The sequence below is a fragment of the Mesoplodon densirostris genome, chromosome 10 (assembly GCF_025265405.1).
Source record: "Mesoplodon densirostris isolate mMesDen1 chromosome 10, mMesDen1 primary haplotype, whole genome shotgun sequence".
Taxonomy (NCBI): Eukaryota; Metazoa; Chordata; class Mammalia; order Artiodactyla; family Ziphiidae; genus Mesoplodon; species Mesoplodon densirostris.
In genome coordinates, this window is record NC_082670.1 from 103,444,250 (window position 1) to 103,469,513 (window position 25,264).

Genomic DNA, 25,264 nt, shown 5'->3' on the forward strand with positions numbered 1-25,264 from the left:
GGAAGAAAGTGAGGCTCAGTGCAGCGTCTTTGCACAAAGTTGCAGGACTGGGAGTGCCGGGGCAGAGTACCTCACACCTGTGCTTTTGGGGTTTATTTAGGAAACTTTTCTTCTTCCTGGTGAGGGGAAGGTAACTGTGGGGACGGAACCCAAACTCTGAGCTCAGGTGCCCAAGCTGGGCTGGTGCCTTTCCTCTCTGCCTTGTGGCAGATGACATGGCTTTGGTCCCCTCCAGAAAGCTGAAACCTTCCCTGTCTGGAGATCGCAGGCCTGCTCATTTTGGCAGTTGTAAGAAAGCCCCATGCCCAGCTCCAGGGCAAGACACACGTGGGCATCTGTCACCTGTCCCGTGACAGCCCACCTGCCTGCCCTGTCTTCCCAGCAGCCCCACAGCTGCCCCAGAGACCTAGGGATCCCCAATCAGAGTCTGGATTTGGAGGAGTCGGACATGACGCAGCCCAGCAGCAGGGGCTGGGGAGCTGGAACTGGCTCATTGGTTCCGTGCTCAAGCCCAGACGAGGGGGTTCCTGGGGCCTGGGTAAGGGAGCCCAGGGTCTGACTGACCCCCGAATTCAAACCCCGTGTTTGAGCCTTGTGCACCTACCTTCGACAGGTGAGGTTTTGAGGCGCCGGCAGATGGTGTCAGTGTCCCCGTAGGTCTCCTTGATCTTGACCACGGCCTCAGTGCCCCGCAGCTCCATGAGGGAGCGCAGCTCCTCCATCGTGCACCCAAACTCGCCCCCATGGCTCGACTCATTTCTTTGGTTTTTGGAGTAAAAGTCACTGTTGGTCATGTCACCCATGTCTGCTGCAGTCCCCGCTCGGGGTGGGTCCGAGGGTCAGTGCTGGACGGGAGGCTGCCAGGCGATGGCTCCGTGTGGCTGTCCTCAGCACAACCTCACTGGACGGCTGTGGCTCCTGGCAGCTGACTCCAGGGGGCAGCCGAGGTGGGCTGGCGACAGTGGCGGTGGGCTCTGAGGGGTGTCCCCAGGCGTGGGGCAAGGTCCAGGGGCCGGAGGGGCTCAGGGCTGTAGACCCAGGAGTCTCCATTCAGCGGGGCCCATGCTGCTCCCTGGAGCTGGCATCTACATGGTCAGGGGCGGTGGCTCCTGCAGGGTCAAGCAGAGAGTGGTGACAGGGGTCAGGCACTGGAGGCCTCATTGGGACAGGTACCCAGGAAGGCCCGGCTTGCAGGTGCTACACACACGCCCCCCACCCCAAATAACACCCACCACACATACACATACCTGGACGTGGATGTTCGTACAATACCCCATCATGCACTGGCACACACTGCAAATCCAAACGCACTGACACCCACTAGGCCCTCCATGCTATACCAGCCCCCCGGCACAGCCTGATGCATCCTCATAACACATGCTAACGCCCTAATTGTCCACTATGGACACACTGACTTCGCGATACAAACCCCAGTGTACACACACCCTGTGACACGCCGCTCGGGATGCAACACCCCACCTGCCTACTTTTAGGGCCCACCCACTGCCATACACACACACCAACACAGGGCCCCCTTCACACACATGGTGGCGGACACCCCCTCCCCACCATGCACACTGTCACACGTAGTCACATTTACAGGCATCATCGTAACATCCCCACCTCCTCCCCTCAAAAATGCCAGTGTTCACAATCCTGTGTACACACATGCCATGCCCACACAATCAGGGGCCTAACCCCCTGCCCCCAAGCAACGGCTCCCAGACGCCCCAGCACAGATGCCTCCCCTGTCCACGCCTCCTATATCTGCCGAAACGCACTGCTCTCCCCACTCGAGGCTCACAGGCGTGGGGATGGGAGAAAGCAACCCGCCTGCACCCGCAGACCACAGCTACACTGAGCGAGGGCCTCAGCCTCGCCAGAGGGTCCGTCTCATACATATTCACCAGGATGTCACTGTGGCCCCCAGAATGAGCCAGGGTCAACAGAACCCTCACCTTGGGGCCCCAGAGTCCGGAACCACGGACAGCGGCTGCCACGTCCCTTAGGGAGCCCAGGAGGAGGAGGGAGCACCGGCTACTCCCTGCCCGCCTGGCCACCCTTGCCGGAGTGTGGCATCTGTGGAGCTGCCAGGAGAGAACCCAATCCACCCAGATACCCAACACCGGTGGCCAAGGCCCCGGCAAGCGTTGGGTGACAAAGGGCCTCTGCTGAGCTCGGCTGGGTCTGGCACAGGGACTGGCCCCGCCCAGCAGCTGCGGAAAGCTGGCCGTCCTAGGCCCAGAACAGTGAAGGGGAAGAGGTGGGGGCAGGAAGGTGGGACTGAGCCCCACCCCAGCCCCAACTCCTCCCTCGTGTCCCCCTCCCCTGCCCCATCTCTTTCCTTCACAATCCTTTCCTCTTGCACAGAGTTTTAGACCTGGAGGTAATTTAGGGTTAATCTCGTTTTCCCAGTGAGGAACCTGAAGCTCAGAGAGGGAAAGGAACTTGTCCAGAGACACAGAGAGCAAGAGAGGATGGAGCCCAGAGCTGGGCTGGGATCTCCTGACTGCCAGCCCGTTGCTCTTTCCCCTCCCACTAGGGGGCGCTCCCTCCCCTCTCTCTGAAGAACAACACAGGATCCTAAATCACAGCAATCCGGGTTCAAATCCGAGCTCTCCTGAATCCTGGCTGTGGGATCCTGGGCAAGTCCCTTCAATTTTCCGAGGCTCAGTTTCTTCATCTGTAAAATAAGTCATTCTCCCCTGTGCCCCAGCTACTTCCCAGTTTACTGGGAACTAATTGTGAACCACCATGTTCAAATCCAGTGAGTTTCCACCCGGGGTACAGAGCTTCCCAGCCTGGATCAGGGGGTGCTGGAGCCACAGGAGAAGCCTGTCATACCTCACAGGAGGGCACTTTCACTCAAGGACGCAATAGGAAGCCTTATTTTCACACTGGGACCAACTGGTATCTTACCGAGTAGAACTTAAAGTGGGCCTGATGCCTTAAGCAGAGACACGAGACACCAAAGAAAGTGTGTGCTTGGGATTCCCACCCGCAGTCCTGCAGGAACACTCGGGGTCCCTGGCCATCCGGGCTTGCACCACCACCATAACCCGTGAGTTTTGACCCCAACGGTATATCCCCGAGAGGAGCAGGGGAGGCAGGGACCAAGCAGGCCCGTGTGTAGAGATGCGGTGGAGGTCAACTGAAGGGGCTCTAGGAGACACAGCCTCTGGGTTCATGTTTTGCCACCTCTCAACAGACTGGGAGGCCAATTAACTTTAGTTTCATTATCTCAAACAAAGGGAGGGGGAGTAATAGTATCTACCTCATAGGTATTATGAGACTTAAGTGAATTATTTCATGCAAAATACTAAGAATTGAGCCAAGCACATGGTAAGCACTAGTTATTGTCATTATTAGCGATCCATAAACCACTTTATGAGACAGGTAGTCTTGTTATTTCCTAGAACACATGAGGAAACCGAGGCCAAGAGAGGTGAAGTCACTTGCCCAAGGTCACAGAGTTAGCACGTGGCAGAGCTGGGATTTGAACTCAGGCAGTCTGGATCCAGAGGCATACTCTTAATCAGGATGCTTTGCTGCCTTCCCTGGTGCATCTCCCTCATGGGGTTCTTACAATGCTTACATGAAGTGCCATATGTGAATGAAAGTGCTTTGCAAAAACCACAAGGGACTCTCTAACGCCGAGGTGCTGTTTTCTATCTGTCTTCCTGCTACCTGTGGCGTGTCTTACAGGCACTGATAATTACATCTCTGACAGCACAAGCTATGAGAACCGTTAGCAGTAATTATATCTGTGATGACAACAGTAGAGGTGAGTTAATGGGCTACTGGTGATTTTAATGACTATTGTGTTAAGATGAACAATGATCTTCAACCAACGATCCATCCATCTACCCATATGTCCATCCATCCATTCATCCAACCAACCATTCACTAATTGTGTTGTGTGCACCTACTTTGTGCTGACAAGGGGGAAGAGAGACAGTTAGATGAATGACCTCCATAATATGATGGGTTTGCCATGACAGGGAGTCCCAGGTGCTGTGCATGTCCAGAGCAGGAAGATGTGACCTGGGCCAGGGTATCAGAGAAGATTTTTCCTTTTAACATGAGTAGGGGATTTTTTTTCCCCTTCAGGAAAATGGGCTGTGTGACTTTGGAGAAGTCACCTAACCTTTCTGGGCCTCATCTGCCCAGTGAGGTTGACCCATCTGTCTTACAGGCTGCTGTAAGGATCCACTGAGGCCCTTATGTGTGGGTCTCTGTGTGGCTCCTGGCCTGGAGCAGATACTCTACAGTGCTGGCTTCTGCACCTCCCCCAGCCTCCCTCCTACCTACGCACCCTGTTATTAGCAAGTGCACCTCCCTCAAGGCTGAGATGAGGTTCATTTGCAGCCAGCTCTTAATACCACACTGACAGTCACCCCTGTCCTAATTGATGGGCACACAGGCTGCTATGGACTGAATGTGTCCCCCTGCCCCAGATTCATATGTTGAAGCCCTAATCCCCAGTGTGATGGTATTTGGAGGTGGTGCCTTTGGGAGGTAATTAGGTCATGAGGGTAGAACCCTCACACATGGGATAAGCCTTCTTATAAAAAAGAGACATGAGAGAGATGATCTTTCTTGGTTGTGTGAGGACAGTGAGAAGATGGCCATCTGTAATCTAGGAAGTGGGTTCTCACCAGGAACTGAATCTGTTGGTACCTTGATCTTGGACTTCCCAACCTCCAGCACTATGAAAAATAAATTTCTGTTGTTTAAGCCACACAGCCTATGGTATTCTGTTATAGCAACCCGAGCTAAGACATGTGCCTGGGCAGGGCAGATGTCTGGGCAGCCAGTCCTGGGCCCAGAGAGGTTGAGCAACATAACTAGGGGTCACACAGCCAACTGGGGTCACAGCCCACTGAAAAGCCCCGCCCTGTTTTCCGAGCTCCTGCTGTGTGACCCTGACCAAGCCCCTTTCCTCCCTGGGCCTCAGTTTCCCATGTGGAAACTGAAGAGATTGGACTAGTGTTCTCTGGGGTCCCTTCAGGCTCTGATGCGCCAGCCCCTTCAGAATCCAGAATGAATGTTCTGACAATATTGGGTTTATGCACTTCGTTTCAGCTTATTAGCATTTAAATGACTCTGTATTGTTACATTTCAGTGACTCAAGAATAGGTTGGGGCACCTTAATAAAAAGTCTTTGCCAGGAGAGACTCTGGCAGAGGAAGGAGCAATGGATTTTTTTTTTTGGGGGGGGGTTAATTTAACAGAGAGGAAATCTATGTTTCGAAGGAAGGTTTTAAAAAAAACACCCCAAAACCTAAACCATCAGCTTTTCAAATCCTAATTGAAGGATGGGACATCGCAAATGAATTACGTGCTAAAAATAATTTTCAGATGCCGAATCCTTCTGTTTTCAGACGTGTGGAATTTAAATGCCATCTTAATACGTATTTATAAAGTCACCCTTTACTTTGAATTACCCCTGGCACCAGTGACAGATGTGGGGACACAGGCCCCGTCTGGAGATCCCTGATGACGAGGCCTGATGCTGCCATTTGGTAGTTTTGTGATGGGGGTGGAGTGGGGGGGGCAAGGTCTTAGCCCCTCCCTGGGCCTCCATCCCCTCCTCCCCGCACGCCTCCCTCCCTCACAGGGCTTTGCGTGGCCTACCTGAGCTAGAGCTTAGAGCAGTTCCTGGCACAGCGTAAGACTTGTTCAACAGGGACTGTTCTTCTGATGGTAACTTAACTCGCTCCTTCCCTCTGTTCTCAGCTCACCCAGACTGTCCCCCATGCTACTGTCCTGAACATGGGGCTCAGGCCAACCGTGCCATCCCCACAAGGCTCCCAGCACCGCTTGGAAGGCTGGGGAGGGTCCCAGTTTGCAGGCACAGCTTACAGGGCTAGCCTTTCCTCTGCTCTGGTCCTGACTGACTAATCCCCACAGGCAGGACATTTTCTTTCCTCTCCTGGATGCAAATTCTGGCCTTTCTGTGGTCCCCACCCTGCCCCGCCCCGGCTGAGGGGACCCTCCTCGGCGCTGACCGGGGAAACGGGTGACCTCAGCCAGGCAGCTGGGGGCAGAGGGACAACTGCTCTTCCCTCAGCCGCACTGGGAGAGTCAAAGGGTTGTAGCCATTGTCTTAGCCGCCCCGCTCTGGGGAAGGGAATGTTCCGTGTATGTGTGTGTCAGAGGGTACCAGTGGTGTGTCAGCAGATGTGTACTGACTCTGGGTGACCCTGAAGGACAAGGTGTGCTGTGCAGGTCTACTGGAGTACGGCAGGATGAGTGTGTATCTGTGAGTGTGAGTGAGCCAGAGATGTGTGTGCCCATGCCTGCCTCTGAGTGTGCAAGCCCCGCGATCTGTGTGTGTGTATGCATGTGTGTGCATCAAAGCTGACAATGACAGTCTCGGCTTTGATTTCTCACAGTCAAGGAGAGAGAACGGGGAAAGAGGAAGGGAATTGAAAATGAATACCTCAGAGGCGAGTTTAGTGCTATTTTTAGAAAACTCCTATCCTGTTAACCAGAAAAGGAAAATCTAAAAAAAAAAAATATATATATATATATATGTATATATTTATATATCCCACAGAAGCAGCCACGCACCAGCCTCAAAGGCACAGATGGCGGAAGCAGGGCCAGGGGGTGGGCTGCTAGGCACTCAGGGTGTCTCACATAGCTTCTCACTCTCCTGCCTGGCTCAAGGGAGGGTAGGTCCCCAGCCCTTAGCTGCCCAGCAGGGTCAACTCTCTCCACTTCCCCTGTTCTCCAAAGGAGTTTCCAATGTTACATGGTAGGAAAAACTCCACATTTCTGGTCCTCTAGGTGTCTAACATACCCACCCATCCACTCACCCATCCATCCATCCATCCATTTGTCCATCCATCCATCCATTTGTCCATCCATCCATCCATTTGTCCATCCATCCACTCATCCATCCATCCATCCACCTCTCCAATAAAAAGCTGCATCTCAGGCCCTGCCCCAAGCACTGGGATTCTGAAGAAAGCAAGGGAGGTGCACAGACCTTCCTTCTAGGTGCTGAAGTTATGCTCACTTTGCCACACAGAGTCCCCTGAAACCCCATGGTCAGGCTCTGCAGACCAAGCTGAATGATTCCTGCACAACTTTTGCTTCAGATTTTGGGAGGATGTAATCCAAATGGCACTTGCCTGGGAACCAGACCTGCTGAGTCCCAGTCTTGGCTTGACCACTACTATTAATAGAGATTGCTTAGCACATGCTTCCATGGGCTGTGTAGTATCACTGTCCCTGTTTTCCAGGCAAGAAAGCTGGGGCTCAGAGGGTTACAGATGGCCAGTGCCATACAGATGGGACCTGGCATAGTTTAAATATGCCTGCTTGAGCCCAAAGCCTCTGTGTTTCCGCTGTGTCTCAATGCCTTTTACCAACTCACGGTATGGCCTCGGACCAATGCTTTCTTCCCTGTGCCTCAGTTTCCTGTTCTATAAAGTGAGAGGGGGATTGGACAGATACTCAGTCTTCAGGGGCCATTTTAGCGCCATCCTCAAGGATTCTCCCATCACCGGATACTTGCTTCTAAGGGCACACACACTTCCCCAAGCCTCCTTGCTGTCCTGCCATCCCCAGCAGGGCACCATCCTAGTTGCAAGCCAACTCCTGCTTGGCTGGAGGCCTAAGGAAGGAGAAATGCCCTAGAACCTGGGAGTCACAGGCTGATGAGAATTCACCTGGTGCCTTTGACATCCACTGCCCGCCCCCCTCAGCCTCTGCATGGCAGTGCCTGCCTTCCAAGATTTGTACCCTTTATGTGCTCCTTGTTTAGAAGCCTTCCCTTTAAAAAGGAGAGTTTTCCGATGAAGCAAAAACAGTAAAGTCATCAGCATATCGGGGCAAGAAAGCTTAGCTGAGGCAGAAAAGTGTTGGGGGGGAGACTTCACTTTGGCAAGAGAGGGGACATGCAGTGAGAAGGCTGGGGACGGCGACTCTGCCTAAGATGGACCAGCTGTTCTGGACAGTGTCCTCTGGCTTCAGTCAAATGTCTCGGCCACCTCCCCAGCCTCATCCCTCGCCCTGCCCAACTTTCCTTACAGATGCAATGACTTCCCTGGCTGCCCCCGGCCTCCAGGTCCTAACTGGCTATAGTGACACTGTCCCCTCCTGTCTTCATCTGCCTCCTTCTCTCCTACCTCCAGCTTTGTCTCCGTGGATTACAAGCAGAGGCCTGAAGGAAGGACAGAAAATGATAACAGCAACGCTTGGATCATACCTGCTATGTGCCAAGTACCATTCTATGTGCTTCACATTTGTTATCTCATTTAATCCTTCACAACAACCAACCCTATGCCACGGGTACGGCCACAGTCTCGTTTTCCAGAAGAGAAACAGAAACAGAGAGTGCAGTGATTGGCACAGGTCTTTGGTTGGAGGGGTGAGGGCGGCAGAGGCAGGTCTCACACACACACACACACACACACAGACACTCTTAAGGGCTCACTCACATCCCTCTTTCCACCAGACCAGGCTTCTACCCTTTTTTCTGGTTCCTATAATGAAGCACAGGGTTCTGCCATGTCAGTGCTCTGACCATAAACAACAGCAGGTCACTGGCTCCTTGGTGAGTCTTCAGGCTTCACCTCTGACCGTGGAGGGTTGGGGCCCAGGGAGCCGTCTCTGGGGATGAAGTGTTGATGGATGGATGGAGGTGGGTGCTGGGAGGGATTGGGTGGCTAAGGTCAGGGAACCTGATAACCACAGGCCCCCCCCTCTCCCCTGCAGGCTGACTAGCAGAGGCCGGGAGTGAGCGCTGCCCACGTGCTTGTGGTGCTGGCTGACAGCCCCCCTGGGGAGGACAAAGAAACAGGCAGTGGGGAACGGTCTCCACTGGGAGCTGTCCCCAAGGCCACGGTGCTGATTCGGGATCTGAGTTGGTTTTAGGGACCACGTGCCAAGGAGCTGTCCATGTTCTGTGGTGCTGACATAGGGCAAAGGGTTATAAGTGCCCTTAGACCTATCCAGGATAGAGCAGTGCTGACCAACGGAGCGCAGGGTTGGGAAGCCTGAGGAACTGGGTGTGGGTGCAGCAGGGAGGGCACAGGGCATTTTCCTTGAGTTATGTGAGCAGGCGTGGGTAGCTGACCCCAGGTATTTGTGCTGTCGCTCAAAGCCAGGTTGTCAGGCAATGAGGTGTCCTAGTGAGCAGGCCTGAGCCCAGAAGATGACACCAGGCAAGAGGTCACTTGGGGCCACTTACATGCATACACAGAAGACTCACCTTGGGCCACCAGTGCCACCTGTCACCAATGCCAGAAATCCCACGACTAATGATCCATCCTTTTGTGTTGTGCTTGGTCCCCTCCCTCTGGTTCCTGCTGGGACCGTAGTTAAGTGGTGGCATCTCAGTCTGTCTGAATTTATTCAATTCTTTCCTCCATGGAATGGGGAAGGAAAATTCACCCACAGAGATGCCAAGGGATGAGTTTAAGTTGGGAGATAAGGCTTGGGGAAAGTCATTCTATGTGGCCTGAGAACACAGAGGCCAGGAAATAGAACTATATAGAAAAGGGGAAAAGGCAGAAAAGCAGGACTCCTAGATTCCAAGGAGAAGGGGAGTCAGTCTGATGCAGGCACTGGCAGGGGCTGGTGTTTGTATGTGTTGGGGGGTGTTTTTCAGACTCTATTTCTCACTACTGCAGTGAGTCTTCCAGGCTCAAGTGGAACTACCCCTGGTTTGGTGACTGTGCACTCACTGCCTTTCCTGCCCCAGCCCAGGTTCTCTCCCTCAGAGTCTCCTTGGTGGAAAGCTAGTGATGTCTGTCAGGACACTGACTTGGCTTCAGACCTGAAGGTGGTGAACCCGAAGGTCTGGAAGCCAGAGGAGGAGCCCAGAGCAGGAACTGCCTCCCATGGCCAAGGTTTCCTCTCCTTCCTCTCTTGATAAAAGCTTCTCTGAGTGGAGCTCGGGGACCCCAGAGCAGGGCCACTCAAAGTGTGGTTCCCCAAGGGCCACCTGTGTTGGCATCACTTGGGGGCTGGTTGAAACACAGATTCCCATGCCCAAGCCTGCAGAGATGGGTCAATCTCTGGTGGTGTGGCTGGGAATTTTAAACAAATAGAACCACTGCCCTAGAGCTTTGGGGGTCCCATTCCAGCCCCTCTTTTGGCCTTCTTCCTCCTGTAGCCAACACTCCCCTGGTTCTGCGTTCTAGAATCCTGTCCTGCTCTTGTAGCCCAGCCTATGGCTCAAAATCATTTCCAGCTCCCTGTCCCTGCTTTTCCAAATGCCACTTCCGGCTAGGCCAGGCCCTAGGTGTCTTCTGGGAATGACTCCCACCAGCCGCTCCAGGGCCCTTCTGTCTTTACACCCTTGCCCACACCTGATGACCCCCATCCCTTCTTCCCACTCTCCTATGGCTTCCCTGTTTTGGGTGAACTGCAGTCTTTTCCCACAGTCCTGCCCTTGACCCTCTAAATGCCTCACCTCTCCCTGGCAATGTCGCCCACCTGACATCAACCTGCATCCTAACATGAGTGGTTCCCAAGCTGACATTCCCACCCTGCCCTTTCTCCTAAGCTCTAGAACCAAACCTTCCATGACTCTCAAATGTCCCCTCTGAAGGTCCTCCAGGCTCTCAGACTCTCCCAGATGTCCTCATCCTTCTGTGACCTCTGTGCCAATTACAGCATCTAAAGTGTCCTCGCAGATTCCCAGAGTTGGACTATCAGGGTAGCCCTCGACTCCGTTCCCTCCTTACACTCGATCAGGTACCCAGACCCAGGGAGCACTGGGGTAAGAGCTCAAGCTTCATTTTCTTCCTCGCTGTCCTGGGCTCCTGACCTAGTTCAGGTTCCTTATCCACAACCTTTCAACTGGTTCCTCACAACCCGCCCCCTCCACCTTCACTGTCCCCAGAGTGATGCTGACAGGGACTCTCGTTTACCGAGTAGCTTCCATGTGTCAGGAGCTCTGTTAGGCTCTGGAAACATCTTATTCCACAATAACCCCATGAGGTAGGCATTCTTATGCCTATTTTACAGATGAGGAAACTGAGACTCAAAGAGGTGAAATAACATCATGCCAAGGTCACAAAGCTCACAAGTGGCAGAGCCAGGAGTAGAGCTGGGGCCTGTCTGGCTCTAAAACCTCTTGGATCTGCACATGCCACTCTCTGGATTAAAAACCACCACTGGCTCCTTGGTGTCTATTAAACAAAAACATATTCATGACCACTGCATCCAGGATCCTGCCTAATTGGCTCAGAGCCAACTTCTCTGGGCTCTGGTGTAAGTGAACTCCTTGTATTTGCTGAACAACTAACACATGTTCCTGCCTCCAACCCTCTGTATATACTGTTCCCTCCATCTGGGATGGTCTACACCCACTTTGCCACTAATCCAAACCTTCCTCTCTAAGGTCCAGCCCCAATGCCAATCTGTGAAGTTTTCTCTAATTCCTCTGCTACACATTTCAACCCCCTTCCCACTGCCAGCTCATCACATGTGGCTCATTGCTCAACTTTGCGCCCTCCACCCTCGGTCTGGGGGTGGGTTCTACCAGCTTGCCTCCCCCACTAGACTGTGAACTCTCTGAGAACAGGGCCTCTCCAGCCCCCAGCACAGGACCGGCCTCCACCAATGCTGGTTCCGTCACTGAGAAAGCAATCTGACTACGGAAGGACACTGGGGACAACAGATCTGGGGATGCAGCCTGCATTTGGAAAGCGAAAACTGGTCAGCCGAGTGGCTGGATGAGTGAGTGCTGAATGCACCCAGGCAGCGTGCATTACAGAAAGCAAGCTGGCAAATCTGTACCTGAACCATGGGAAGCAGCTGCTCCAGCATCCCATTTCACAGATGAGCAAGTGGAGGCTTTGCCAGGTTAAGGAAGTTGCCCAGGGTCACATCACGGTTGGATTTGGACCCAGGCAATCTGCCATCAGAAACCCTGCCTAAGTCCCTCCCAGGATGAGTCAGAAGCCAGAAGGTGGTGGTGGCTGAGGCAGTGTGACATACAGAAGCATCTGGGGTCTAGCGGGGAGATGTCCCGGCCCTTCTGGACCACACTGATCAGACCCGTGTCTTCTGCCACACCCAGTGTTACATCCCACACAGGATCCTTGTGGTCTGGTCATTGTACTGTTCTCCCTCCGACTCTTCTCTGTTCTCTACCCAAAGCTGGAGGACAGGGATAATAAGGTCAGAATCTGTCAGGAGGCAGGTCCAGGCTCAGGCCCAGGGACTAGGCGGGGCGCTGGGAGCACAGGATGCCCTGCGATGACCCTCCCTGGCCCCAGAGCCTCCCCTCTGGCAGCCCCAGACCCCCGACCCCAGAATCCCATGCCTCATGGGCCTGCAGAATCTCTTTGGTTCCCTCACCCAGCAGGCCAGCTCTGCAGCTCTTCCCCTGACTTGGCATGGCTGTCCCGGCCACTGCGGAGACAAACAGAATCCGCCCGGCACCTTGAACAGATGGCGCCACTTCTAAAAATAAGGCTGCACCACGCTCCCCGGCGCAGCCAGTCCCGGCGACAGAAGGGGGTGCGGGTGGGCGCTGCTAGCTGTGCTCACCAGCCATCTGCACAGGGACAGATGCGAACGCAGCCTCCCGGGGGGCGTGGGCCCAGGGGACCCCAGCCTCACTGAAGCTGTGCAGAGCCGTGGGCCTTACATTCCCTGAAGCGAATGTAAGGCGGCGACGACGGGTGTGTGTAGCCTGGCTCCCCTCTCTCCCCATCATCGTGCAGCCCCTCCTCCACACGTTGCGTGGCTGGGAGTCCCACCTGGAACACCCATTCTTTTTCACCTGTTGCTTCTACCCCATATCTGGGCCCCTATACCCACAATGGCTAGTGCCATCTTCTCTTGGGAATTTCCTTCCGCTCCCAGAAGCTTCTTCTTCCTTCTATGAATTCTTAAACCACTTTTCAGTGGACTTGCAACCTAGTAGGGTCAGAATCCCTTTCTTTGCGCTTAGAGTCAGAGAGATCTGGGTAAGAACCCTCAATCTGCCATCACTGAGTGATCGTGGGTAAATCAAGGCACTTCTCTGGCCTCCGTTGCCGCGTCTCTAAAATGGAGACGGTAATCGTCCCTTCCTTGCAGGGTGAGTGGGAAGACAATGTGAGTTGATGCAGGGCACGGGGTTCAGCCCAGAGCCTGGCCAGTGAGAGACACACAATCACTTGGAATGATAGTGATTTCTAGATGGGGAAATGGAGGCCCTGAGTGGAAGGCACTGGCCCAAGTCCTCAGAGCAGGTGCTGGCAGAGCCAGGTTCAGGCCCAAGGCCTCTGCCAGAGCTTTTACCCTCCTGAGACATTCTCCTCTGTTTCTGGGATATTCCAGGGATGTGTCTCACCTTCATCCTTGTGCAGGATTTTCCCTGAGTGCCAGTTCATCTCCAATCCTGGGAGCCGGCCAGGAGGCCTAAGGGACGCCCTGAAGATACCCACTCCCCATTTCTCACTAAGAACCAGCCCTGAGCCCCAGCCTGACCCCGCCCGCTTCTCAAGGAAGTTCAAGTCCTGCCAGAAAGTTTAAGAGCTCAAAAGCCGAAGTGCTTCCAAGGCCCCAGGAGACCCCAAACCTTGGACCCTGGAGGTATCCACATCAGCAGACCTCCCACAATGGCCCCCAAAGGTGTCACTCCCCCTGATTTCCCAGCCTTGCAGTCTGCTCTCCGCCTCCTCCCAAGTCTGGTGATGAGGCCACTTGGAGGAGTGGGGGATGGAGGACCTGTCTGCTTCCTCTCCCCGGGGGGCATGGCCCAGACGCCCTCCCCCACCCCCATCACCGTTCCTCTGCTTTTCAAAAGTCCTGCTCCAGCCACGTCTGCCCTTCCTATCTCTCCTGGAGTTCCCCATGGCTCTGGGGGGTCTCCCGGAAGAGAAGGGGTACAGGGATCCATGGTGGGGGGAGCCTGATGTCCCCTAGATTTCAAGCCTCATGTCACGCTGCTTCTAGGACCTGCTCTCTGCTGGGTGTAATACAGGGGAGTTTAGACTTTGGGTTTCAGATGCAGTCAGAACCTGTGCTCAAGTCGTGCACAATTCCAAGTCCTGGGAGCCTTCGCCAGCCTACCTCCCTCCCTCCCTCCCTCTCTAGATGTCTCAGTCCCTGACACCTCCTGCTAAATCAGGGCTTCTGCTCCCCCGGACTCCTTGTCACACCTGATGACTGACAAAGCTAGAACTGTCACCTCTCCTTCCCTCCCCAGGGTCAGGCCTGGCATGAAATGGGTGCCAGGTTCTGGGGGCTCTGGTGTGTGCATCTTCAGTGGCTGCCCCAGATGCCAGCGATATCAGGCCTGCTCGGAGCTGGTCCTTGTCCACCACATCCTGAACTGCGGGGGTATTCCAGGAAGCCCCTCCCCAGAGCAGAGAACACCAAAGGGGTATCACTGTTTGCAAAGCTTGAGGGAAAGCCAGAAGAGGCCCTGATTCCACAAGCTTACTTGAATCCACAGACCAGAAGGGACCTCAGAGGTCAAAATCCCTGTGATGCCCAAGCCCCTTCATAGCACCTGTGGAGAGTCCTGCTTGGGCTTGCACGCTTCCCTTGACAGGGGGTTCACGCCCTCCTTCCATGATAATCTATGTCCGAGCTAGGAATTACCAAGTTCTTTGGGTTGAGCTGAAATTTTCTTCTTGCTAACTTTTTATTGTTTTACAGGTAATGGGCGTTTTCCAACTCAAACAGAACAACCCTGTTCCCTCTTCTCCACTTGAAGTTCATGACCGTGGAGGCATACATATGTGTGTGCCAGGGAGCACACGTGTGGTTGCACAAGGGCGTGCATAAGCCTGCTTGAACATGTGTGAGCTGGGGGCGGGGGCAGCGGGGGCTGTGCTGAAATTTGCAGAAATGTATATATTTTGGAAATAAGACTCTAGATGGTGCCTGTACGGGGATGTCAGGGAACCATGGGTCACGGCGAAGAGTTTTATTACCACCTTGAGACAACCTTAGTCTCCCAGTTTGGGAGATGGGTAGGTGGCGAGAGGGGGCACCCACAAAGGCTCCAGAACAGAACAGAAGGCCCACCTGTAGAAGATGCCTTGTCACTGCCTCTGTGGCTGTCTGCAAGGTGGCCCTGAACCTCTGAACCCCACACCATGCCATCAGATGACTTTATCTCTCAGGGAACTGTGCCATTAGGGTTTGACCTGAACAAAATGACAGCGACGACAGAATATCATTTTATAAGAGTAGTCATAAAATGCTTTTCAGCTGGAAGTTCACAAAGAACCCACTGATTATTTACATTTCAGAGGTAAGGAACTAAGGCGAGAAAGATGCAGGGGTCTATGGTGGGCCCTGCAGAGAGTGATGTCTCCGGGGGGCAACCTGGGGGATCAGGATTCTGCACAGAACATACAACTCCGGGGCTGGTCACCCCCAGCCATGGGTGGAGGAGCTTTGGGCAGGCTTGGCCAGGAGGTCTGCCATCAACCATCCCTGGGCCACCATCTTCCCTCTTCGGCTTGAGTTTCTCCATCTGTAAAATGAGGAGCTTGGACTAGATAGCTTATAAGAGACCCTCACATACTGGCTTGTGATAAGTCTTGGACACTGGATTGGGCACAGGGGAGGGGGCTTCTATGGCTCTCGGAATCCCTTCCCCAATGGCCATGTGTTTGCCCTTGGAGCAGCCAGAGTTATCTTCTGGATACTGGGACATCTATGGGGGGAAAATTTCCTGTTTTAAAAAATAAAAAAATCAGCTCAGAGCTTCCTTGTGAACATGCCTTAGTACAAGCTCTTCCCTTCCATTTGCTTCTCTGCCTGGTAGACTCCTATTCACCCTGCAGGGCCCAGCTCAGAGGGCCCCTTCTCAGTGAACACTATGCTGACCCCACTCTCCAGGCAGAGACAATTGATCCCTCCACTGGGCTTGACCGTTCACACCATCGAGGTCAGGGGACTGTGTCCATCTATCTCCAGGTCCCCAGTGCACCTGACAGACAGAGTCAGTTGTCTACCAGAAGCTTGCTGAGTGACCACAGGAACCCACAGCTTGACCTCAGAAACTGAGAGAGAACAAGATTGCCTGAGTCCTGGGCTCACCCACTTCTTCAACAGCTGCTTGCTTTTGAGGCAGACAGCATGCACTGAGCGCCTACTGTGTACCTAGCACTGGCCTCCAGGAAGGATGGATGCTGTGGCCTAACTAGAGGAAGTGAGATCACCTCCCTAGCAGGGGGATGGTCACAGTAATCATGTCAGCAGAGTAGCAGTAACAGTAATAAAAATAATCATAAGAGCAACTAAGTGTTATTACTGCCAAATGCCATTTAGCTTTTTCTATGCACGATCTTGCTCATATGCATAACAGCCCCTGAGGTCGATACTCTAATTTCCTTCATTTTACAGATGATAAAACTGAGGTTCAGATGGTGGGGTGACTGCCTAAGGTCACATCAGGGTCTGCACTATGGTCTGACTCCCAAGGCTGTACTCTTGACCTTGGCACTTAACAGATTCCCAGATCTGAGTTCCTAGTGTCCAGGTGGGCTGGGGGCTGGGAGGAGGCCCCCAGGCTTTTGACAACTTCAGCATCCATAAGGAACCCCCCCAGTGGGATTCTTGTCTGCAACACTGCTGACAGGTGCGAGGCGGGGGCTTTGGCTGACCTGGCAGGCTGGGTATGAGGGGCGGGAAGCAGATGGCAGCCCCTTCCTGTGTTTGGAAGAAGTCAAGGGTGAAATCCTGGAGCCGTCAGCCTGGCTGCATCACCTGCTGTTAGAAACGGCCCCTAGGCCAGAGGGCTGGCGGCCACCCAACATGGCTTTGCTGACGAATGGTAGGCCTGGAGAGGTGCCAGCCCAGCCCTTTTCCATGGAGAGCATCGCTATCTTCTTATAATTAAGGACTGTTACTGGAAGGGGTTCTTCACAGTACTACCTCCTTTGTCTTGCCTGTGACTCTGGGGCAGAGGGAGCAGGGTGCCCATTTTAAAGATGAGGAGACTGAGGCTCAAAGAAGACAAGCGACTTCCTTGATGCAGGTCCCTCACAGTGCTGGGACTGCGAGGCAAGGGAGGCCCCTAGGGTGCAAAATGCAAGGCAGTGCTCATTCTCAGGCTCCTCTAAGTGCCGAGTCCCCACCCCTCCCCTAGCTGTCTGTCCTGCAGTTCAAGTCCACCTGAATTAGCCATGCACCTACTTGCCCCACCCCCACCCCAAACACAGGGAAGAGAGTGAAAATCTACAAAGTGATTTTAAACCCATTTTGGTAATTGTGTAGATGACAAGGCCGTAATAGATTCTAAGAAGTACCCAGAACTGTAAAAGACGTTTAAAGTCGATGTCCTAGGAATCAGTGCCCTGAGCAGCAATAGATTTTGGGGCAAAGAGTTCATTTCTCACTTCCGTTCACTTGGCAAACTTTTGCTGTGGGCCCACTACATGCCTGGACTTGTGGGATGCGTTGTGGACAGAAAGGAGTCGGACACAGCCCTGTTCCCTCCCTGTGCAGCACGGGTTCTGCACACTGTAACGATTTCATGCAAATAATCATGATAAACTAACATTTATGCTGCATTTTCTATGTGCCAAGATCTGTGCTAAGCATTTTACAGTCATCATCTCATTTGATCCACATCACAACTCTGAGGCAGGTATTCTTAGTATCCCATTTTGCAGAAAAGAAAAATGAGGCAAAGAGAGGTGAAGTAACTTGCCCAAGGTCAGGCAGAATACAGCAGAGCTGGGATGGATGCTCAGTACAATGTTTCATGAGTGAATGAATGAAAACGTAGGGCAGGCCATGCAGGGAGGCCAAGTAAACAGAAGGGTGATGTGATTGGTTAAATGTGACCATGCAAAGTGCCCTCAGAGCTCCAGGAAGCGGCATCAGGCCTCCTGAGGGCAGCACTAGGAGTGGGTCAGGGAATTATCTGTGCTTTGGGGCAAACTTCGGCTGCAGGCTTCCAAGAAGAGGGTGACAGTGACAGCCACCGTATCAGTTAGCAGCGCGAGGAAGCTCCGATTTCTCCCTCTGTGAGCCTGACCACATGCCCCATCTATAAAAATATCCCAGGCTGATGGCCCCTTTTACCCCGAGAAAGTGGGCTCTGAGACAGGTCGGCCCTGGGCAGGTATGAGAGGAACAGGAGGCCTCTCCTGGGCTGCCCCGGTCAAGGGTCCCAGCCCTGAGCCCTCCTGCTTCCCGGCCACATAGTGACCATAGTGACGGGGCTCTGGCCTGCAGGGAGGGGGCTGCAGCTGGACACCCTGACACCCAAGCCTCCCCAGCTCGCGCCTCAGTTGCCAGGCAACCAGGCAGCTCAGGTTTCGGGGGCTGAGGACAGGGCTCGGGTGAGGGCATCAGTTAATTATAATAGATACAGCCCAGCCCGGGGGGGCTGCTTGAGATACACAAATCTCAGACCTGGGCAGGGCGTGGGTGGTCCTGTGGTCATTTTGCAGATGGAGAAACTGAGCCCTGGGAGGGAAAGGGAGTTGCCTGAAGTGACCAGTGAGTTAGTGAGGAAGGCAGGGTCATCTTGCTGAGAAGGTCAGAAGAGAAATAAAAATTCAGAAAGTGATGGAAAGTGTAGTTGCCACGTGCAGGGACTGACTGTGTGCCTGGCACCGTGCCAGTGGCTTCTCCCACCACAGCCCAACTCATCCGCAAAACTACAATGAGGGGCAGATGTTGTTTTCATGCCCATTTTATAGATGGGGAAACTGAGGCTCAGAGAGATTGTGTAGCCTACTTGAAATCATGGAGTTGGTAAATGACAGAGGCCAGACAGGAATGCAGGCCAGTGTGACTCTGAAGTCTGTAAGCTTCGCCCCAACCGGTACCGCCCTCAGGGACTAAGGAGAGGATGGGTGAGAACTAAGGGGGCTGCCTCACAGCTGGTGGTCTCTGATCTCTCCAGCAGCCCCTGGAGGGGGAGGCGTATCAATCTTCCTGTCTCAACACTGAGGATGCTGAACTCAGGGGTTAAGTGGTGGTCCCAAGGTGACCAAAGTAGTAGGTGGGGATGTAGGATCTGAACCCACATCTCTCTGGCTTCAAGGCCTAGGCTGACCCAAGTTGCCCAGTACACTGGCTGAAGCCTGGGGCAGTGCCCCTCTGCCAGGCCTCCCAGCGTCAGGCATCTCTGCCCCTCCCCCACCCCCAGCAGTGTGAGAGTTCTCAGGGGACAGGACCCCACTCCCCAGTCCCGGAGAGAGTCGGCAAGCCCCAGCATAGAGCGGTAACCTTTGATTCCAAGCCACTGGACCTCTCCCTCAGTGGCCCACGCCTCCCGCAACATGAGCCTGGGCTGGACGGGGACACGCAGGTTGCCATGGCGACAGCACATTGGATACTGACCTGGGGACCCGCTGGCAGCACAGGGGATGGGCAAGCCTCGCCTCAGAGGGATGGTTGGAGGGATGGAGGACAGGGGGCCTGGGGGCCCTGCAGCGGCCGTGGTTGCTCTGTGGGCCAGGCTGGGCACAAGATGCTATTTATAATTCTGCTGAATGGGCCCAATGACCCGACCCGCAGTCCAAGGGCCGGGAAGCCCAGCAGCTGCACAGAGGGGAGGAAACAGCTCAGGAACCTCCACCCCACTCCCGCACCCCTGGTTCCCAGCTCTAAGCACGGGGCTGAGGGAAGTGGGGAGGACAGGACATCTCCCCCACCACATTCATTACATCCCCCGCATCCACCCCTCTGGCCGATCCTGCCCTCATCCCTGTGTCCTGGGCCAGGTTCGGCCAGTGTGGGAGGTTGCGGGGGGGCGGTGCTGGGCTCAGAGCTCGTGTGTGTGTATGTGTGTGCATGCGTGCGTGTGTGTGTGTGTGTCTGTGTGTGTGTGTGTTCCAGGATGCCTCCCACTGGAGGGGGAGGAGGGGGTTGGGTGGAGAGCAAAGAAAGGGGAGAAAGAGAAGCCGTAAGGCAGAGAGGAACTTGAGAGGCTGGGGTGGGAGGGACGGGGGAGGAAAGGAGGTGGAGGAGGGGGAGAGAAACAGAGGCAGCCTTGGAAAGAGATTAAGTGAGACGCAGTGAGAGAGAGAAGAAGGACAGGGGCAGGGAGGTGGACAGCAGGAGGGAGGAAGAGGGGGAGAGAGAGAGGGAAATGGACGGACAGACAGAGCCAGAGAGACACAGAGAAACTGGGACGATGGGAGACACAGAGAGGAAGGACAGAGCACCGCGTCCTCTCTGCCCCGGTGGTCAAGCTGCGGGTCCAGAAGCCGAAACGCAAACATGACTGGGTCCTCATGGGGCAGCTCAGCAGCCTGTGTGTCGGGGAGAGAGGGCCTGGGCCACGGTGCCTGCACTGACCACCCAGCCCCCTCGGCCTGGGCCTGGAACTCTGGCCTGGGCATCCCTCCTCCAGTCCCCTTGCCACCCGGGGACACAGGGCAGCGCGAGGGCGGCTGCAAGGTCACCGGCACTCAGCCAGGAGAGGCATGGTGGTGGCTCCCAGGGCTTGCCGGGCTGTCCGCTCTCGGATCGGGGTTATTTTGGGAGCTAAGCAGCCAGAACCCACCTCCTCCTCCCTTGTTCGTGGGCCAGTGGCTGCTGACTCAAAATATTCTCTCAAGGAAAGTGTCTCCCTGAAATCCAATGTCACTTCGTCTGGGAGGCCTTTCCTGACCCTCCCAGATTAAATCTCTGCTTGCACAGGGCCTGGCTTGTACATCCGGTCCAGTGCTCGTCCTGAGGAACCAGAGCCAGGGTGTATCTACCCGTCTCCCCCATTAGACTGTGAGCTCCATGTTTACTGAGCAAGAACTTGACGTGCACCATCCTATTTAGCCTCTCAGCTGCCCTTGCGGAGGCTTCAGGAGCAAGCCCTGGCTTACAGAGGAAGAAACCAAGGCACAGAGAGGCTAACGGGTTTGCCTGTGGTTTCACAGCTGCAAGTTGCTGAACCAAGGTCTGACCCATGGCAGTCCGATTTCAGAGCCCAGTCACATGGCCACCGGGCATACAGCCTCCCCTGCTCTAAGGATCACTTCCACTCCCAGGACTCTGCTCAAGACCCTTCCGTGGCTCCCCAGTGCCTCTAAGATCAAATCCCAATGTCCCACCGGGTACTAATTCCTTTCCTCTATTCGTCCTTCCATGATCCTTTCAGGTCTCATTCTCTCCCCCCGATCTCCTGCTTCTAGGTCCCCTCTGCTCTGGCCTTTTGTGATTTACTCACTCAAGAGTTATTTAATGAGCACCTACTGTGTGCCACACACACCGTGCTTGCTTCTGTTGGAAAAGACAGGTTGGGAAAAGTGCTATGAAGAGACTAAGGCATTATGACCGACTGCCGGGGGACTTATTTTGCCAAGTAGACGTGCAAAGAGCTGGGGCCAGTGTGTGCCAGGCAGGGGGAACAGCACAGGCGAAGACCCTGAGGCGGGAAGGGGTGGAGTATGCTTTTAATAACACAAAGCGTGGCTGGGCCTTGGGAGTGAGGCAGAGCTCGGAGAAGGGCACGGGCCAGACTGTGTGCGGCTTCGAAGCCACGGTGAGGAGTTCGGGTTTTACTCCAGGTGCAGAGGGACGCCCCTAAAGACTTCTAGGTGGCAGATTAGCACGAAGTTTGTTTGTTTCTAAGATCCATCATCCATTGGAGGATACACTGTCAGGGTGAGAGGGAGAGAGAGTGGGAAGAAAGAGCGGCTACTGCGTCATCCAGGCGAGTGCGGACAGGGTGCCGGCTGCAGGGCCGTGGGCAGGTGGGAGATAGGAAGAGAACCAAGAGGATGAGCGGGGGAGAGGCAGGCGCAGGAGCATGGCCGGTAAGGGCTCCGCCTTCGGCAAGAGGGTGGGTGACGGTGCCATTTACTGGGATGGTAAGTTGGGGAGGGAGCAGGTTTTGGGGGTTGGGTGGGCACGATCAAGGATCCTGTTTTGGACTTGTTAACTTCGAGATGTTTGTGAGACGTCCAAGTAGAGATGCCAAGCGGCCAGTTGGATGATGAGTTGGGAATGCAGAAGAGACTCTGGCTGAAGATAAAAATATGGGAATCAGCAGCTTAAAGATGATATTTAAAGCCATGGGACGGGGTGAGATCACCAATGAGAGAGCACAGTGAGAGAAGGGAGGCAGCTCGGAGCCGAGCCCCCAGCATTTGGAGGTCAAGCAGAGGAGGACGGACCCACGCAGCCCGCTGGCTGACCTGTCAGGTGACTCCCTGCTCAAAAGCCTTCAATGGCTCCCTAGTACCCTCAGAACAAGGTTCAAAATCCGTAGCTCAACACACAGCTCCTGCCTACTTCTCCAGTCTCATGGCCTTCGGTCCCTCACTTGTATCCTTCCTTCCAATTGTAATAAGCACCTTGTGAAGTTCCACACCCCCGGGCGAACCCAAAGCGCCCTTCTTTGGGCAAAGGCTAATTCTAACTCTTGCTCTTCTAAAGCTTTCTCTGATCTTCCAGGCAGACTTTGCAACCCTGCCTCTGTGCTTCTATGGCCTTCTCAACATGCTACACTATCACTGTCTTTCTGGGAGCCCCCTGGGGGAGGGGGCTGGTCCACCTCCGCGTCCTGGGCCTGGCACGTCCGAGGCTCACGGAGAGCCCTCGTGTACTCAGCATCCATCTCCGCGTCACCCATGAGTTGGAAAAGTACCATCTGAGCTGGGAGGGGGCCAAGAATGTGGACTTCATTCCTTCCATCCTGAGCCTGGGCTGCCGCTCTGAACAGACTCACAGGAAGGAAGCTGCACAGAGGGAGTAGGTGAGTGGGTGTGAGAATGAGGGGCGGCCACTGGGCACTTGCCGGGCCTCCCACCTGCCACTGCAGCAGGAGGGGAAAAAAGTGAAAAGACAAAATCAGGGAGCAAACAGCAATCAAGTTCATCTTCCTCACTACTGCCCCAGCTCATGACTAGAGACTTCATTGTGTAGGAAATCAAAGAGGCCTTGGGGAGAGGGGGGCTTCGTCCTGCACGCTCCCAGGCCACTTTTATTCTGTATTGTGTCTGATGTCACCACCCGCAGGCTCCTGCAGAAAGCCTCTCTAGCTGGGGGGCTGGGGGTGGCACCTTGCCCGTTTAATGAGCACCTAGTAGGTGTCAGGCACCATGTGTTTGTTCAAGGGCACGGACTGGGCTTAGGCAGACCTGGGCTCTGATTCCAGCTCTGCTACTTCTACACTGCCTTGGGCAGGTCATGGCCTTGCTCTGGGACGCAGTTTCTTCATCTGCAAGAGGGGGATATTTACACGTGCTTGCCTAGGCTTTGGGGGAGGAGATGTGTGACAATGGCTGTGAAATGTTGAGCACAGTGCCTGTCACACAGCTGTCTCCTTTCATCTTCCTAATAGCCCTGTCAGAGGAGTGCTGCTGCTCCCATTTTACAGACAGGGAAACTGAGGCTCCGAGAGGCCCAGATTGCAGAGCTGGGATGGACAGAGCTGATGTCTAGGAGCATTTCTGTTTCCAAAGCCAAAGGTCCCTCCCCCTGTGATGCCCCATGCATTCTCTTAGCTGTCATTCAGTCAGTTGATTTTGGGGCCTCGGGTTGGATGCTGGGAACTCAAAGGTGAATCAGGCAAAAGCTCCACCCTCTGGGGGTCAAGGCCTCCCACCACTGATTACTTGATATCCCCTCCTCCCAATCAGAGAAGCTGTGAATGGGAGGGTGGGGTGGGGACTCCCAACTGTACAGGAGGAGAAATAATTTGGTTACAGGCCCAGTTACTCCTTTTGGGACCAGGCAGACAGCTAGGGTTACTCCTCTGAATCTCAGTTTCTCCATCTGCAAGATTGGCATAAATTTTATCTCCCCCTGAAGATATAACCAGAGGGTTAAGCAGAAAAGCATTTAGGTAGGCTTGGTGCCATTGCAGGGAGCCCCAGATCAGGCTGTCTTTAGCCGAGGTCCATGTAAAGGTCCTTTGTAAAGGTTTGTGTAGATTTGCATTTTTTTCTGAGGAGAAAACCTATGGCTTTCATCAGCTTCTCAAAGCAGTCCCTGACCCCTTTGTCCCACAAAGACCCAGAATCACTGCAGCGGGACCAAGTCGACTCCCTGCTTTCCAATGAATGCTGTGTAGAAACAGTACCAAGATGGTGGAGCCAGGAAATCCAGGGGCCTGGGGATGGTCAGAGAAAGCAAGGTTTGAGGCTGGGACCCCAGGCTTGGGGGCCCTCAGCAAGGCAAGGCCACTTGAAAATCACCTCTCACTCTACAGCTTTCCCACAGTCCTGTGGGTCTGGATACTGTAGTAACCAACTCCCCTCCAGGCCAGCCTGGCGGAGGAGAAGGAGCTCGGATACTGGTCTTTCCCAAGCAAAATGCAAAGCTAATTCTTCCAGACAGCAAGTTCCGGTCACCATAATTGATCAGCCTCTTGTTTAGAGGAAATGAGATTTCATCCGACTCCTCCATTAGCCCCAGGGATGGGAGAGAAAGCGACAGTGCAGTGCAGAGAGCTGTGATCACAGATGCACCCCGAATCTGGCCAGAGAAGTAGACGGACGGTATAAGCTACAGCCCAGTGAGATGCCACTCAGAGAAGATACCTTGGAAAAATGCTCAGGGGCTCATCTGCTTGGACATCCACAACTAGACCTATTCCAGAAGTGGCCCAAAGTCACTTATTCTAGTCTGGTGGATCCTAAGGTGGGTGACCCCATTGGCGGCTCCAAAGGCAGATTGTAGCTAGAAACATCAGTTGACTTTGGGGCCTCAACGTGGTTCCTCCAGCCCACACCTCATCACGAGCGACGACCAGCTTCCTACCTGGCCTTTCTACCCGGATGTCCCCACACCTCACACTCAACCGAACTCAAGTCCAACTTGTCAGTTTTTTCTTTTATGATAAATGCTTTTTTGTGTCTTCTCTGAAAAAGTCTTATTCCTAGGTGGTGAAGATGTTCTCCTATGTCTCCTAGAAGCTTTACAGTTGCAGATTTTACATTCGGATCTATGTGTCATCTCAATTTAATTTTTCTCATCTACTTTTTTTCCTATTGTGGTTAAATCTACATAACATAAAATTTACCATCTTAACCATTTTTTAAAAAATTTTTTTTATTTTTAGGTACGCGGGCCTCTCACTGTTGTGGCCTCTCCCGTTGCGGAGCACAGGCTCCGGACGCGCAGGCTCAGCGGCCATGGCTCACGGGCCCAGCCGCTCCGCGGCATGTGGGATCCTCCTGGACCGGGCACGAACTCAGGTCCCCTGCATCGGCAGGCGGACTCTCAACCACTGCGCCACCAGGGAAGCCCTCTTAACCATTTTAAAGTGTACAGTTCAGTGGCATTAAGTACATTCACATTGTACAACCATCACCACCACCCATCTCCAGAACTTTCTCATCTTCCCCAACTGCAACTCTGTCCCCATTAGACACTAACT

At 54.1% G+C, this 25,264-nt stretch overlaps 1 protein-coding gene across 7 annotated transcripts in view; it reads right to left on the reverse strand.

The window, feature by feature from the left end:
- ATP2B2 (ATPase plasma membrane Ca2+ transporting 2) overlaps positions 1-25,264 on the reverse strand; it is a 207,597-nt gene that overhangs the window by 107,820 nt on the left and 74,513 nt on the right. For all 7 annotated transcript variants that reach the window (XM_060111352.1, XM_060111353.1, XM_060111354.1 and 4 more), the window contains one exon: positions 605-1,109. In XM_060111352.1, coding sequence (XP_059967335.1) covers positions 605-803 — 199 coding nt within the window. In that variant the 5' untranslated portion in view covers positions 804-1,109. The remainder of the gene's footprint in view (positions 1-604; positions 1,110-25,264) is intronic.